Source organism: Porites lutea, chromosome 4 (genome assembly GCF_958299795.1).
Source record: "Porites lutea chromosome 4, jaPorLute2.1, whole genome shotgun sequence".
NCBI lineage: Eukaryota > Metazoa > Cnidaria > Anthozoa > Scleractinia > Poritidae > Porites > Porites lutea.
In genome coordinates, this window is record NC_133204.1 from 6,620,849 (window position 1) to 6,635,934 (window position 15,086).

At 39.8% G+C, this 15,086-nt stretch overlaps 1 protein-coding gene across 1 annotated transcript; it reads left to right on the forward strand.

Moving 5' to 3' along the window:
- The first annotated feature begins 306 nt into the window (after window positions 1–306).
- Window positions 307–12,361, forward strand: LOC140934018 (cytochrome P450 3A2-like). The gene is made up of 13 exons (XM_073383703.1): window positions 307–727; window positions 1,306–1,402; window positions 2,246–2,304; window positions 2,600–2,696; window positions 4,237–4,353; window positions 5,441–5,529; window positions 6,776–6,915; window positions 7,309–7,436; window positions 8,606–8,824; window positions 9,111–9,199; window positions 10,121–10,258; window positions 10,954–11,116; window positions 11,769–12,361. The coding sequence occupies exons 1-13, from the start codon at window positions 639–641 to the stop codon at window positions 11,847–11,849; spliced, it is 1,506 nt and encodes a 501-aa protein (XP_073239804.1). The 5' UTR covers window positions 307–638; the 3' UTR covers window positions 11,850–12,361.
- The last annotated feature ends 2,725 nt before the right edge of the window (window positions 12,362–15,086 follow it).

The following is a 15,086-nucleotide window of genomic DNA, read 5'->3' on the forward strand; positions in this document are numbered from 1 at the left end:
AATTCTCCTCGATCAAATAAATCCAAGTTATATGAGGAAGATCTCAGGGGCATTTTTCATTGAGGAAAACTTGAACCAGGGGACTTTGTTTGCTAAATTCCACCATCCCCGTGGGAAATTGTCAACTTTTGGCTCTGCAAATTTTATATCCCCCTGATTGGCCTGGGGTCCTACTCCTGGGGGAAGCCGATCGGATGGCATGTTGCCCCCTCTCCATATAAGCAGCTTCCCCGAAGGAATATGACATGCAGTTAATGTGCGTCCAAAATATAGTAACGAAAACCAGCTGTACTGATTAGCTGCGTCAAAAATATTTTTAACACCGTAAGTTTTCGTTCTCATCTCCTCATTTTTTCAAATCTTTATTCTACCTTGGAACATATGCTGCCAGATACACTAAGATACAGAGTGTTCAATTTCTGAGTCTAACTATTGCATGACGAGTGATTACATTATCATTTACCACTTGCAATGCAGAATGCAAATGAAGTCACGCTACACTCATTCAAGCTCCTCATCTAAACGTGCCTTTAACTGTAAGAAGAAACAGGCATTTTGTAAGACCTTGATGATAGGATCCTTCAGTTAGTACAACTGTCAGTAGCCTCCAGAGACGAATCTCAGTGTACGCTACAAAAATGGTTGACCTGCTGCTATCAACGATAGAAATTGCGTTCGACCACCGGATCACCCTCGCTATTGGACTTGTGGTGCTACTAATTTACCGGTTTGTTAAATGTGGCAGAGTCTGTTCTTGATATTAATGATACGATAATAGTCAAGAAGAATAAGTATTTTCTTTATTTTCACAATTCATTCATTTAAAAAAAATCCTTACACTGCGCTGTGCATTCAACGTTGACACCAACATTTTACTACATTAACTTTGTCGAGATAAATCACCGATCACCTTTGTATTATCATCGGCAGAGTAGCAGTAAAGTTCAAAAATGCCATAAATTTAGGGTGCACTGATTTCTTTGGGAGAATCCAGTTTGATTTTCATGGGATTTCTAAACACGCCATAGTAAATTTCCCATGCTAAAAACATAGTTGCTTGCGTGACAGAGAGACGTGGTGGCCGTGACACATGACAAAATACAAATGACGTCATAGTTCCAAGCATTGGGCGTGAGCCGTGACTTCTTACGTAGGATTGCAAAAATTTTACTCTGTTTATAACGTACGACTTGGCAGCGATACGATGCTCGGGATATTTGACGAAGAACCACTTTGTGAATATGTTACCACAAAATTGATACATGTAAATTAATTCATTTGATTTATATATATATTTTTAAATAGGTACTACATCTCACCATATTCTGTATTCAAGAAACGTGGAATACCTGGACCAACGCCGATTCCAATTTTTGGAAATTCAGCAAGTATGATCTTCAGTGTAAGTTGCAATTTATTTTGACAATGCTCATTGGACTGCCGTCAGTACGAAATAGATCGGCTGCCCTATCAGCGGTTAATGGCATACAGAGTCTGTTAAGAGAAGAGATTGTGGGATATCCAGGATTCTGGATATTAAACATGAAAGTCTGGCCTTAAACGAAATAAAACTAAAATTGATGTCTAAAGTGTTTCCTTTTCCCAGACCTTCAATTACGTTTTATTAAATAGGTTAAGGCACGTATATTCAAGTGAAAATAAGTTTGCTTTTTACTATCGGTTAATTTAGCTAAGGCCAAAAGCGAGGTTCTCGAGGGATCTTTATAAGAAATGACTTAATGTCAACTTTTGCCCGCAGTGCCGTAGCATGGGGAGGGGCCGGGGGGGCCTGCCCTCCCCCAATAATTTTGACAGGAACGTTTAATCTGGTCAGCGGACACACTCTTCACGCTGCTCTTCGGTTCAATGGGTTCATCTCGGTTCGATAAAGCGTCAAAAATTATTTATTTATGGCTTCAACCACCCGGCTCCTGCTTCAACAAAGAAAAATTGCTGGAAATTAACGCCCTTTCGAAGGCTGAAAATGATATTTTAGAGACCCTATAGTTCAAAATCTTCCAGGGGAGCATGCATGTCCCCAGATCCACCTAGCAGCCCCCCCGCCCAATAAATCTAACCTTGCTACGGCAATGTTTCGTAAGCAGCGAGCACACTGAATTCAACCTAAGAAAATGAACCTGAGCCTGTGATACAATCATGTGACACTGGCCAGCGATACCTTTTTTGACAACTCTCATTTGACCATAACAGTAAAATTTTGTTTTTCTGAAATTTCCTTTTACAGCCTAATTCTGTTCCAAGGCTTCAGATGGAATGGTATAAAAAATATGGCAAGGTCTATGGGTAGGTTTATCAGTGGAATTTCAATCCTCCACGCAACTTCCCTCTATACTGTAGTCTTTTCACATTTATAGAAGGAAACAAGTTTACGTTTCTAATCATGACAAGGAGTTTATGTTTTTAGCTATAAGGTCACGAGGGTGCTGTTGGTTTTGACTTGATGAAACATACGTGAAAAATTTTTTTTCTGTTAGACGTAAACCTACTGACAAACAATACGTCTATATCTGTTTTGAATGTATGAATTAGGCAATGAGTGTATTATTTTTCATAATTATTTTTTTTGTTTTCCTAAAAGCATGTATTTTTTTCGTGAGCCTTTTCTGATGGTGGGTGATCTAGACATGGTGAAGGAAATACTCGTCAAGGAATTCACTAAATTCCATGACAGAAAGGTACTTATATTGCTATCTGGACTGAATTATTTTGCATTTTGTACTTAGTTTTTTTCACAAAACTTTATACAAAAATATGAATGCCACGCGCGCTGTGATTAGTCGTTACCCATGATCTATTAGAGTACAGGCCCCGGCTGTTCAAACGTTGGATAGCGCTATCCACTGGATAAATCACTATCCAATGGATACGTATTTTGGAAACCAACTGCACTATCCACTGGATAGAGGTTTATCCATCGGATAGCGCTATCCACATTTTGAACGACTGGGGCCAGATACATGGATGACCTCATGGTAAACTTGTTTTCTTTGTTTTGTACAACATGGCGCGCGGTTTTGAAAATTTTTGTGAGATTGTTTCGGATTAAGCAGGTGAAAGCCTCTTAAAAAGTTTAGCAGGAGCTATAAGAACAAAAATGGAAAAAAGGAAACAAAAAGAGTTCTTGACAACTTGAGAATGCCTAAACTGCATGTAAGAAAACTTCACAACAGTTGCCATCGTGTGTTATCGCTACGAGAGACTCACTGTTTTGCAAAATATTTTTGCCATTATCCTGCTTTGAGCAAGTGAAGACGTTGACAAACGTTTCGAAGAAACTGTTTACAAGTAAGATAAAGAAAAGAAAAGGAGAGTAGCGTTTGGGACTTAAAAAATACCTAAACTAGCACAAATCCTCGAACATTCAAGCGGTACAAGGCGGGTATGTGTATAAGACAAATAGATTCCACTTTGCCGCGGGTCTGTTCAGTAATAGATCACAGAAGACATCAAATTGTGGTAAAAACATCAGTAACACACTCGCTTGCGGCTCGTGTGCCACTTCTTTGTTTTTACCACATTTTGATCTGTGATCGAACGGCAACATGGAATCTATGCGTTAAATGGAGGTATATTAGAGGCTGCCTCCTCAGGCTTCCCCAAGGCTCAGTGGGGAGCACGAAACAAGCGCGAAGCGCGAGAGCTAGAGACAAGCGAGAAGCGCCTGAGAAGGATGATGGGAACTAATATCCCCCGAAAATTGATCGCGAGCGACTGGGGACGAGGGTGCCAGAATTAGAGGGTAATGTACAGAGCCTACAAAACAAAAGTACAAAGGAAAAGAAAAGAACCGCAAGTTTCATACTTAAGTCGTCTTTCTCTGTCTGTTGCTGTAAGCAACCGTTTTACGACACTCACACCACTAAATTAACCAGTTACTGATGTTGGGTATTTAACAAAACATTTGCGATCAGTTATAATTTGCAAACCTGGAAAGAGTAAAATAAAAGCTTATGCCATAATGAGGGTGAAAGTCTTAACACAAGAGAGAATGTTTCTCTCTTGTTTAATATGTAAAATAAGTGCAATCACGAAAAAAGCTTTGTGCGATCGTTGGTCTCTGTGCTCAGTCTTTCCAATAATAATTGATAATTATAATAATAATAATAATAATAATAATAATAATAATGATAATAATATTATTATAAAATAATAGTCTGATAAGGCAACAACTCGTCCGTAGTTCATAAATTGTACATCCCTTTGTGTATCACACAGGACATATTTAATTTTCCAAAGCCTTATGATCGAATGTTAACTATGGTTACTGGACAAAAGTGGAAAGACATACGGAACATTTTGACACCAACTTTCAGTGCGTCTAAAATGAAGCAGGTGAGTTATGCCGGGGCACGTAGACTGAACAGAGTTAACTCATTCAACAAACAGTACAGAAAGTGGAATCCCCCGCTCTAAGGGCACTTGCTTAATAAGGACACCCGTGTATAACGGGCAGTTTCGTTTGTCCTGACGAAAAGCTCATAAATTCTTTTTCTAAATTAACCCGCTTAGTACGGACACCGGTTAATACGGACACTAGCGACACTTTGTTTCCCAAGGTACAAACTCTCATTATCGCCAACCCCGCATTACGGGCAGTGGTTGTCTGCGCATGCACTGTCAATGACTGGATATCTTACCAGTAAAAACCCAAGAGAAACGGCGAATGACCTTTCAATTAAAGTTTCTATCTAACATTAAGTCCAGCTGGCTGAGTAGCAATAAAAGCTTTATTAGGAAGTAAAGTCACGGATTCCAAAAGTATCGTGTTTCAAGAAAATACTTTAAGTGTATAGTTTAGTCTGAGACTAAGGTATGATAAATGATCGTGATTTTCTTTTAGGATGAACTTGTTACAGTCACAATTCACAAATTGAATAACGTTTTCCCGTTAAAATGTCTGCGTATTCCTAATATCTATAAAACATGCATCCGTGACGTTTTTTTTTTTTTGTTTAATACGGACGCAAAAAGAGTACAGACACTATGGTGTGTTCCCCCTTGGGGGGGGGGGGGGGGGGGCAGGGTACTGCCATATATGGGCTATATAGGTATGTGCTGCTGTGAAGGGTATTGTTTTCTGGGATAGGGTATATAAATCAGAGTGTTTGGGTCTAGAATAGGGTATCATTTTCCAGGAAATTGATCAATCGGTTGAAGATTTTAGTCTAGACTAAGGCAACCGGGAATTGCCACTCAAGAATATATAAATAAATGAAATCGGCAAGTTTGAATTTACGCAACTATAGGCTAAGGTTCCAGGGTCCCGGCGGCCCCGGGGATACGTCCGGAGTTGTGGTGTGGATGAAATCTTTCAAAAGGATAGTTTTTTGTTTGCAATTTTGATTTGAACGTTAAACTTGAACATAATTGCTTTAAGCATTGACTTAGTCTTTCACTTTTCTTTGATCCGTCATTTTAGATGATGCCATTCATGAATGAGGCACTTGACACGCTTTTGAAGAAGATGGATAGAGTTTCTATGACAGGAGAGATTGTTGATTTCCACAGGTATATCTAAATAAAATGAAATAACCAAAATTGATGACAACAAGTCGTGTAACGAAAACAGCCGACATCTTATATCCTCCATCTTGGATTTCCGCCAATCGACATGTTAAAAGATCGCTTAACTGCAATTAAGATTAATAAAAATCTCGGCATGACCGTAAAGTACAGTAGAGTTTAACCCTCCAATCAGTAATCATGTTACCACGGAGAGTTGCATTGGCGACTACATGGACAACCAATGCAGTGAAACCACTCTGATCTTGGGTCGTGAAGACCTCTTTACCTGCTCAGTCCCAACATTTAATAGTTAAGCGATATTTATCCAAGGGCCCCGTTAGTATGGACGCTTCGACTCCGCAAACAGCATTTTCTTTGTCAACTATGGTTTTTGGACAACAGCAAACATGAGCAATATAAGTAATGGCTCCTGATCACATTTCTGAGACTGTTGTTTTTTGTTATGGATAGGATGTCTGTGTTGGTGTATCAGGGGTATCAGATTCTAAATTCTGTATCCTCTGCGTCTTCAGGGGTTCGGAGTCCACTCCATCCACCATTAACCATTTACCTCAACAACTCCATTCTACAAGTCTCCAGCTTCCTTGAGTTATAAAATTTAGAACGATAATTGAAATTCGATCTTGAGAAGCACTGTGAATTGAAATTTTTTGTCAACATTCTAGCATACGTCGGATGATTGAACGTCCGTCTCACAGAACTGCTTTTGCTTTCATTATTTGCCCAAATTCTGTTTAACTTTTGCCGAAAGGTTGTTGGGATGATTTTTTAAAAACCATACATTTTAGTAGTTTACAGAGAGCACTTAGGGTGAACCCACGTAGCTTGCCTCTGAGCTACTACAGCCGGTTAAGAAAATGCACACAGGGTTCTATCTAGGGTATTTGAGGGGTAGAAGCTCCCCCTCCAAAATGCCCAGCTTCCCCCCCCCAAAAAAAATATTGTCATCAATACTGTATATAAGTAACTATATCAAAAAAATCATCAAGACGCGACGAGGTTAGTGCACACACTGTAACATGTCTCAAAATGCACCAGATTGCATCTCAGTGCATATTGATTTCAAAAAATCTCCGGGGGGGGGGGCGGACCCCTCGAGGAGGCTTGTCGCCTTCGGCCACTCAGGACTTCTCCCCCAAATGATAAATCCTAGATAGAACCCTGGCACATATAAACAAATTGCATGAAACTTTCTTTACACATGTTTTATTTGAAATTTCATTTACAGATGGTTTCAAAGTCTCACCATGGAGGTTATTTTATCAACAGCATTTGGAGTTCAGGCAGAAACACAAACAGTCGAGAATGATCCCATCACTGAAAAAGCGAAGAAGGCTCTGGCACCGAACCCTATTTCTGCATTAATGAGTCAGTATAAGGCCTGTTTCAGACATCGGGCTACTGCCGTGCCGAACTTAATTGATTGAATTAAATTCGACTTTAGCACGACGTTTGAAATCAAGTCGCGCTACTGCCGTATCGAACTCAGTTCATAAATTATTAATACATTAGATACATTTTTTTAAAAAAAAGTCCACGAAACCAATTTTTAATTTTGTTTTTTAGATTAACAAACATACGGGTTATAGAAGTAACGTAATTTTGTTCCACGCAAGTCTAAGAATATCCGTGGTAGCGTTTGAGAAATTTCCTCCCTCAAAGAAAATAAATCGCGCCGTTATAGGAATGTAGCTTTAGGTCAAGCTGAGTTCTTTAATTTCTTGGAGCTTGATTGCTGTACGTCTTTTTAATTTCACATAGTGCTGTTACCCTTTAGAGGCTATCTAGCAAAGTACTTACCAGACCCGTTTAACTTCCGCGAGATTGGATCAGTGGCTGAAGATATTATCAGGGAAAGAACGAAAGCAAGTGGCCAAAGTAAAGCTCATGTAAGTTTGTCTACGCCGGCTGAGTGAATCAACAAAAGCTTTTTAACTGTTTTCGAAGTCGTAATTAAAAGGTCCCCAACCAAAAGAGTATTCTTACTTGGTCGCGGATTTTTTTTTTTGCAACAAAGAATTTATTAGACTGTTCACAGTGCCCTATTTTTTCCCCGCCCAAACCGCCCTCCGCCCCCTAGGTAGTTTTGACACTCATCCAAGATGGCTGCCCGTAACGAAAAGCGCTCGATCTCCACGATCTTATGGAAAAATAGTCTACCAATTTTCGTCCATTTCCGTCCTTTTAGTGTAAATTGGAACTTTACAAATTATTAATGAAAAGTTAAACTTCATCAGTCTACGAATTGTGAAGATTCACAATCTTGCGTACTTCTAATAATAGACCATAATATCTCAATGAGAGGTTTTTTTTCTAACGTAAACACTCACATTTAGATTCATTTTCCTTTTCTCCATTATTTCAAGTCACGGATAATAAGATTTGATATCACATACGGCTTATTAGTAATTTTGGGGATACTACCCGGTACTCCCCTTTCAGGGCCGTTGACTCTGAACTAAGTTGCGCCGACGATCATGTCAGCAAATTAATCTGAATTGTTTTAAACATTGAAGTTTGTCGACATTTCTAGGGCATAATTGATACAGTTTTTCACTAATCGTGAAAAGGTGGGCGAACGTCAGGCAGGTCTGGTTTTCTATGACAAAAGTGATCTTAACATCGCCAAATCCAAGAAATCGGAACAGTATATCCATGAGAATTCCGATGAACACTTTGCTCGCCATTATGAAAGTCACTGACGCGAGACATGACATCATACTGGTACGAGGACTGAACCACCGATTTTCTTGGAGACACCTACCCCCACCCCCGGTACAAGACATTACAGTGATTCACTATTATCTATTATTCAAGCGTTAATCCTTTCGTTTATTTTTCTATCCAGCGATTTTATCTACAATGGTTTTAATTTTGTTATTTTTTTCTAGCCGGCGAGTAACCTCTCCATCTTGCGCCTTCTCGCGCAGCTCCCTTCATGACTCACCCAAATAGAAGAGCTTGCTTGCAGGCTATATTTTTTCCAATCAACTGTTAAGTTTTGATGCGAGCTCAGCTTTTAGCTTTGGCTCAATCTAAATACAGTATTTGTTCACAGAGGAAAGACTTGCTGCAGTTAATGCTTGACGCAAAAGAAGAAAGCGGTGGAGAGAAAATTGACAATGAAGATATTCAGGCCCAAAGTCTTGTGTTTCTTTTTGGTGGTTACGAGACTACCAGTACCACTCTGGCATTTGCATGTTATCATCTCGCTCTTGATGGGCAAGTGCAGGACCAACTGAGAGACGAAATTGACCAAATGTGGCCCGGAGACGAGGTGGGTATTTCGGTACTTTCGGTAATCAGTTGATTTGCACTGAAAATGGTGAAATGCTAAGGTGGATCAAACTTTGTCCTGTTATGCTGAAGATAAAATCAAGAGGGTTGGTCAGGATTTTCAGTGACTGAACAACATCATCGGCTATTATGAAGAGGTGTAGAGCGAGAGAGAAGAGTAATTCGAATTCATGATTTTTGTCAGTTCTTGGGATGAGTTCTGCTACGCATGAAAGCCTCATACTTCTATCCAAGTGGCACTTAAACGTTTTCCACATGATTTATAGGACTCACCATCGTATGATGTTCTTCACCAAATGCCTTATCTGGACATGGTTATTAACGAAACGCTCAGAATTCATCCCCCGGGATTTGTGTAAGTAATCCTTTTCGCTAATACATCCGACGCTCCCCTTGAGGCCACACTCGTAAGCGGCCAGGGGCCGGTTGCTCAAGCCTGGTTAGCGCTAACCGTTGGTTAAGAGGTATCAAAATGTATAGGTTTCCATGGTATTTAACGCTGGTTAGCACTAACCATGCTTCGAGCAACCCGAGCCAGGTCTAGTTAAAACCAGCTTGGTAATCAGTATTCACGTTGCATGCAAAGCGTTTTTGCTGAAATCTCTCACCAAACTGAGAAAAGAAGAGGGATAGAAAAAAGACCAAAAATACAAAGGAGGGCATAGATGGACAAACTTGCTAAAGATGATTATAGATTGTTAGGCTAACTGTTTACCAGAGTATATTTTTCGTTGTTTGTATCATTTTCTTTTTACAGTGCTTGGGAGACATATTTGTTTGACACGGAGCTGTGATTCTCTCATTTAAAAGTAGTTTCTTGGCTAACGTTCATGGCCATTAAGGATCGACGCGTTATTGGCTTTGTTAACAAAATAACTTAGACGACCGTGACACAGTCCTTTTACCCAGCGAAAACCGATTTAAAGAACGTTTTCAGGGCCTATCGAAAGTCCTCTGCTGGCATATACGTTGCAGTTATAGTTTTTCCTTTGTTTGAAATTCATTAGCATACATTACCATACCCAACAACAATAGAAAAATAAAAATTTACTGCGTTAAAAATTTAACTGCAACATATATATTCGTCTATAATTGACTCAATTTACTCTGCGCTTTGAAAAAGTTTCATAACAATCTAACTTTTTAACTTATTTGACCGCAGAGAGAGAACTTTAAACTCAAGGTCCTAAGACCTACTTCCAGGGGCCTAGGACACCCTCCTCCTGTACTTACAGTATTATTCCCTAACCTTTCACTTCTTTTTACCTCCTATTAGACTCCAAAGAGATTGCAATGAGGTCTGCACTATTAAAGGAGTGCACATTCCCAAAGGCTTACCGATCTTAATACCAGTCTACTCCATCCATCATGATCCAGACATTTGGCCACAGCCTGAAACCTTTGATCCTGAAAGGTGCGTTAAGCGTTATCTGCCCAAAATACCATGATACTTACTTAGTGTGTAGGCTCAGCCTTGTTTGGTGTCAACGCACGTCACATTCTACAAGTGATGAGCGCACTAACGATGAATAACAACGTCAAGCAGTTTCCGTTCGATATATTGAAAAGTGGGTGGGGCGAGGGTACACTTTTAGTTTAATTTTGTTTATTTATCTGAAGCAAAATGACCTAGCGCTCGTGCTAATTCATCCAGGATCAGCCTCGCTTTAGCGTTACTATTCTAGTCTTCTTTGTTAGAATATTACAGTGGATTTTAAAGTTTTTGTTGATAACTGGCGCGAGTATGTACGATTTATTTGATTGGGGAACGAAAAACCTTTAAAACCGAAAGAGCTTAGACATAAGACCCCTCCTTGTTAGTTTTCGTTATTACGAAAGCTGAGACCCCCAAAATCCAGTTCATCGAATTATGAAGTCAGATATGGCCTTTCAAAGTCTATTCATGTTAATTAAGGAGGTAAGGGTTAACTGTTAGTTTTAACGGAAGCTCCGCTTTTACGCTGCGCTAAATCTTCTAAAATTGCATTTAGCAGTTACGAAGAGGTCTATAGAAAGTTGCTGCCATGTCTTGCTTCCTTCTGTCATGTTTAATTTTCTAATTCTTCCTCTTTTTTCACAAAATTTTTATTTTTTAAAAATAAATTTCAGGTTTTCTGAAGCTGAGAAAGCAAAGCGCCATCCGTATGCCTTTAACCCGTTTGGTTACGGTCCTCGCCACTGTGTTGGAATGAGATTTGCCTTGTTGGAAATTAAACTGACGCTGGTGAAAGTATTAAAAAAGTTCAAGTTGGAAAAGACTGACAAAATGGAGGTCCGTGTGGATGGGATTTAGATGTATACAGCTATTTCGAGAAAGGTTGTCGGACAAAGTGCACGCGACACTCCCGAAAGGTATTGTGGGTGGTTTTAAATTCACTGTTATTCAAAGAAAGTCAGGATAGAATGGCACGGCAGGCCATGGACGTATGTTTGCGAGTGCTAAAGGAAAGCAACGACAGTAGGTTCAACAGCTACAGTGTCAGGGAACAGTGTATTGATCATATCCCATACTACCTTTCGAGATTGTCGCGTGCACATTTTTTTCGACAACCTTTCTCGAAATATCTGCATGTTGTCGTTCAATTGATTTCATTTTCCCTTTTTTTAAGAGCATCTTCACATGAGCCCGGTTGACGCAGGGCTGGCCCGGTTTCCGAGATCTCGCCTTACCTCTAAATCCTTTGTAAAATTAATTTGTTTCCCAGAAACCTGAATTGATCCAAAAAGCCCTTAGGGCCTGTTTACATGGAGGTGGGGGACCCCAAGTAGGTGAGGTAACCTGCTTAGGTGGGGTAACCCACCTGTCCATATAATCTCTCATTTTCCTGACTCCAAAGGTAAAATGTTATTTAAGCAGTTTCCTACCTTGTTTTGGTTTACCATGGATTGCTCAGAAATTATTTCACTTTCTCTTTTTTTTGCAGGCACCATTGTATGTTAATACAACTTCTGTTCTCACTTGCCCTCCTGGAAAAATCGTGCTTCGGGTCTCCCCGCGGAATTGAAAAAAAACAACGAAGACGAACTTGTCATGTGATGTTATATGTCGATGATTTAAGCTTTGTTTAGGTTAAATGCAAGCGAAGTATGTAGTATTCTTTTTTTATCAAACAAAGTGAATTGAAGCTACACCACGGAACCGGAGCCAGAGGATATTGATACGGACTCAAAAATCTGTAGGCTATAAGAGGGGATGCCATTTTTTTTGGAAAAGATGTCACAGAAACTATTTTATCTTTAAAAGTATATATGTCACTTTATATTTTAGGAGAACTCTAACGTGCGGAGCAATCATTTCCGTGTCCTTTTGCCCAATGTCCTTACGCGTGAGCGCGTCTCTCGTGCTTGCCTGCTTGGCTCTAAAGTAAACGGAAACGACTGCCACGCATGCTAAGAGAACTCGGACCGTATTAACTCGTTTTCGTATTGGGAAAACAAAGGGTAGTATTGTCTCGTAAGGCCTAGGATGTAAATGATCGCCCCAGGTAAGGGAATCCAAGAGAGACTTGGATTATGGATTCCAGTCGTTAGTGGGATTCCGGGTTCCAACATCCTCGGAGACCCAGGGGCAGATAGTGGGGGCGAGGGAAAGTCTAAACGGGCGGAAAAATATGGCAGAAGTCAGAACGGCGGCGACCGTTTGGAACTGATCTGGTAAGACATTGTCCCCAGGGGCTCTTCTCGCCGCTCTTTACTTTTCTTCGTGCCATATTTTTCCGCCCGTTTAGACTTTCCCTCGCCCCCACTATCTGCCCCTAGGTCTCCGAGGATGGGATTCCAACGACTAGGTTTCCGAATTTTTGAGAAATTGTAAATGCCGAGACTAGCAATGTGTTCCAATAACTTGAACTACCTGCAACTAATAAAACATCACGTCTTTACCACATTCGACGCACGTATAAGAAATGTAAGATGTAAAAATAAAAATGTTTTAAAATTCTCCACCTACGAGGCTCGAAGAGCGAAATATATTTGGAGGATTTTAAAACATTTTTGTTTTTACATTTTACATTTCTTATACGTGCGTCGAATGTGGTAAAGACGTGATGTCTTATTTTGCAAGTAGTTCAAGGATTCCGGATATCACAGGCAAAATTTTCCGGATTCCGGGTTCTACTAAAGCAAAAGTTTCCATGATTGTGGAATCTGGATTCCTTTTCTCCGCGCGAAAATGGTGCCCGCTCTCTCCCAGACTTCGCGCGGACAACGGATCAAGAGAGAACGCCTAGGGACTAGGCTGAGGTGATCCGAGTCCAAGTTTTGTACCTGCCTGACTGCCGGACTATGTCGTTGACTATCGAGTGACTATAGAATCAGTATAACCCACTATGCAAAGAAAGACCCTTACTTCCAAGCACAATAAAGAACATGTTTTATATTCGAAATGTTTCTTTTTTAATCATCGCTTTACTTTGTGAACGATAATTGATTCAATCTTCATTTTCATTACTAACTTTATCTTCATAGCTCTCAGTAATAACATGGTAGATTGTATTCATGTCTTCATTCTCATTTATTCATCATCATTCATGTCCTCATTGTCGTCATCATCATCGCTATCGCCGTCATCGTCATCAAGTCAAAGCATGTCAAGCGTTCCTGCCGCTAGTGGACTAACAAATTCATGAATGGAAAAATGATCCGGTTTGTCGATTCAATAATCCATTCATAAAATGAATGATCCAATAGTCAAATTGGACCTCGATTCAATAATTAAATGTTGATTTGGTTTATGAACAAAATCTACCTGTTCTTTATTCTTGTCTGTTGCGTTCAATCATATTTGCTTCCCTTTTCCTACCGTTTACGATTGCGTAAACTGACAAAGGCCGAGGATCAAAATCCACCAATCACCGCACATACACTGACCACAGTTTGACCATCGTGTTACTCTGATTACTGGCAGCAAAATGGCGTACATGTAACAGTTTGTTTGGGTTTGAATTTCAGAACTCGCTCGCAGTCGGCTTAGAAGAAAAAGAAGAAAAAGCAAAATTCTCAGGTCGACTTGTGGAAAGTGTAGTTTTTCAAAAAACAGAAATCGAATCAACATTCGATTATTGAATCGAGACTGAATACGAATATTGGATTGTTCATTTTATGGATGGATTATTAAATGAACAAACGAAATCATTTTTCCATTAATGAATTCATTAGTTCGTTAGCGACAGGAACGCTTATTGACCTGCTTTGACTGTAAATATTAGCCGACCATGCATCTTTACTCAAAACACTTAGCTTGTTATGGTTACAAGTCCTTTTTCGATTCTTAACAACAACAACAACAATATCCTTTATTTGCATGACTATAATTACTTACAGTATTGTAAAAGGTACGTAAAAAAAGAACGAAAAGAAAAAGAAATAAAAATCATTATGATATTAATAACAGATAATCAAGTGACATTATTCTTACATGACAGTACACTGTCGCGCAGATTATTCAATAATGAAACTCGCTTACATATCTTACCGTGTAGTACCATTCCAAAGAAAACGGAAAACAAAACTTTGAACCACTAAGTTGACTCTTTTTTTTTCCCTTCCGCAATGTCGTAATTTTACGGTTAAGCGAAAAGGCCAAAATGGTAGTGTTGCTTGACACATCATTGTTCAAAGAAAAAACGGTCAGCATATTTCGTTTCCACCATCAAAAAGGTCGACAAATTTTCGGTGCATCACGCTTTTGAAGTACATTTCTTCAGTAATGTCCACTGCACGACCACGACAAGCAAAAGGTTGTGTACCGCGTCAGGGAGCTCCCAAAATAAACTGAAGCATCGTTGTTTTTATCTTTGAAGCTTTGCCTGCTTCTATAACCAGTCTCTTCTAGTAGCTAGGGATAGAGCCTGTAAAAAAAGTCGTAATATAGTGAGAGTGGTTTTGAATTACGTCTCCTACCCGGGAGAAGCGCAGCGTGGGAGGGGGGGGGGGGGGGTGGCAAAATTCATTTTTTGAGTGACGTTTTACTGCCGTTTCGTCGTGGTTGTTTGAGCTCTAGTTGCTTTAGCTGCACTCGTTTCGCTCTTCGCGCAAAATGCGCCTGTTAATATGTAGGCTATAAGTGCTTGAACTCTAAATGGGAGAATGACGTGAACCATGACAGATGACAGTGACCTACTCTTCTTGGTGGACCGCATACTCGAACGGTTGTTGTGATTTCTGAGCCACATAAAACCAATGTGTATATCAAAATTCTTCAGTATACTATGTGAATGTGCGATTTAAATTACCTCGAGTTT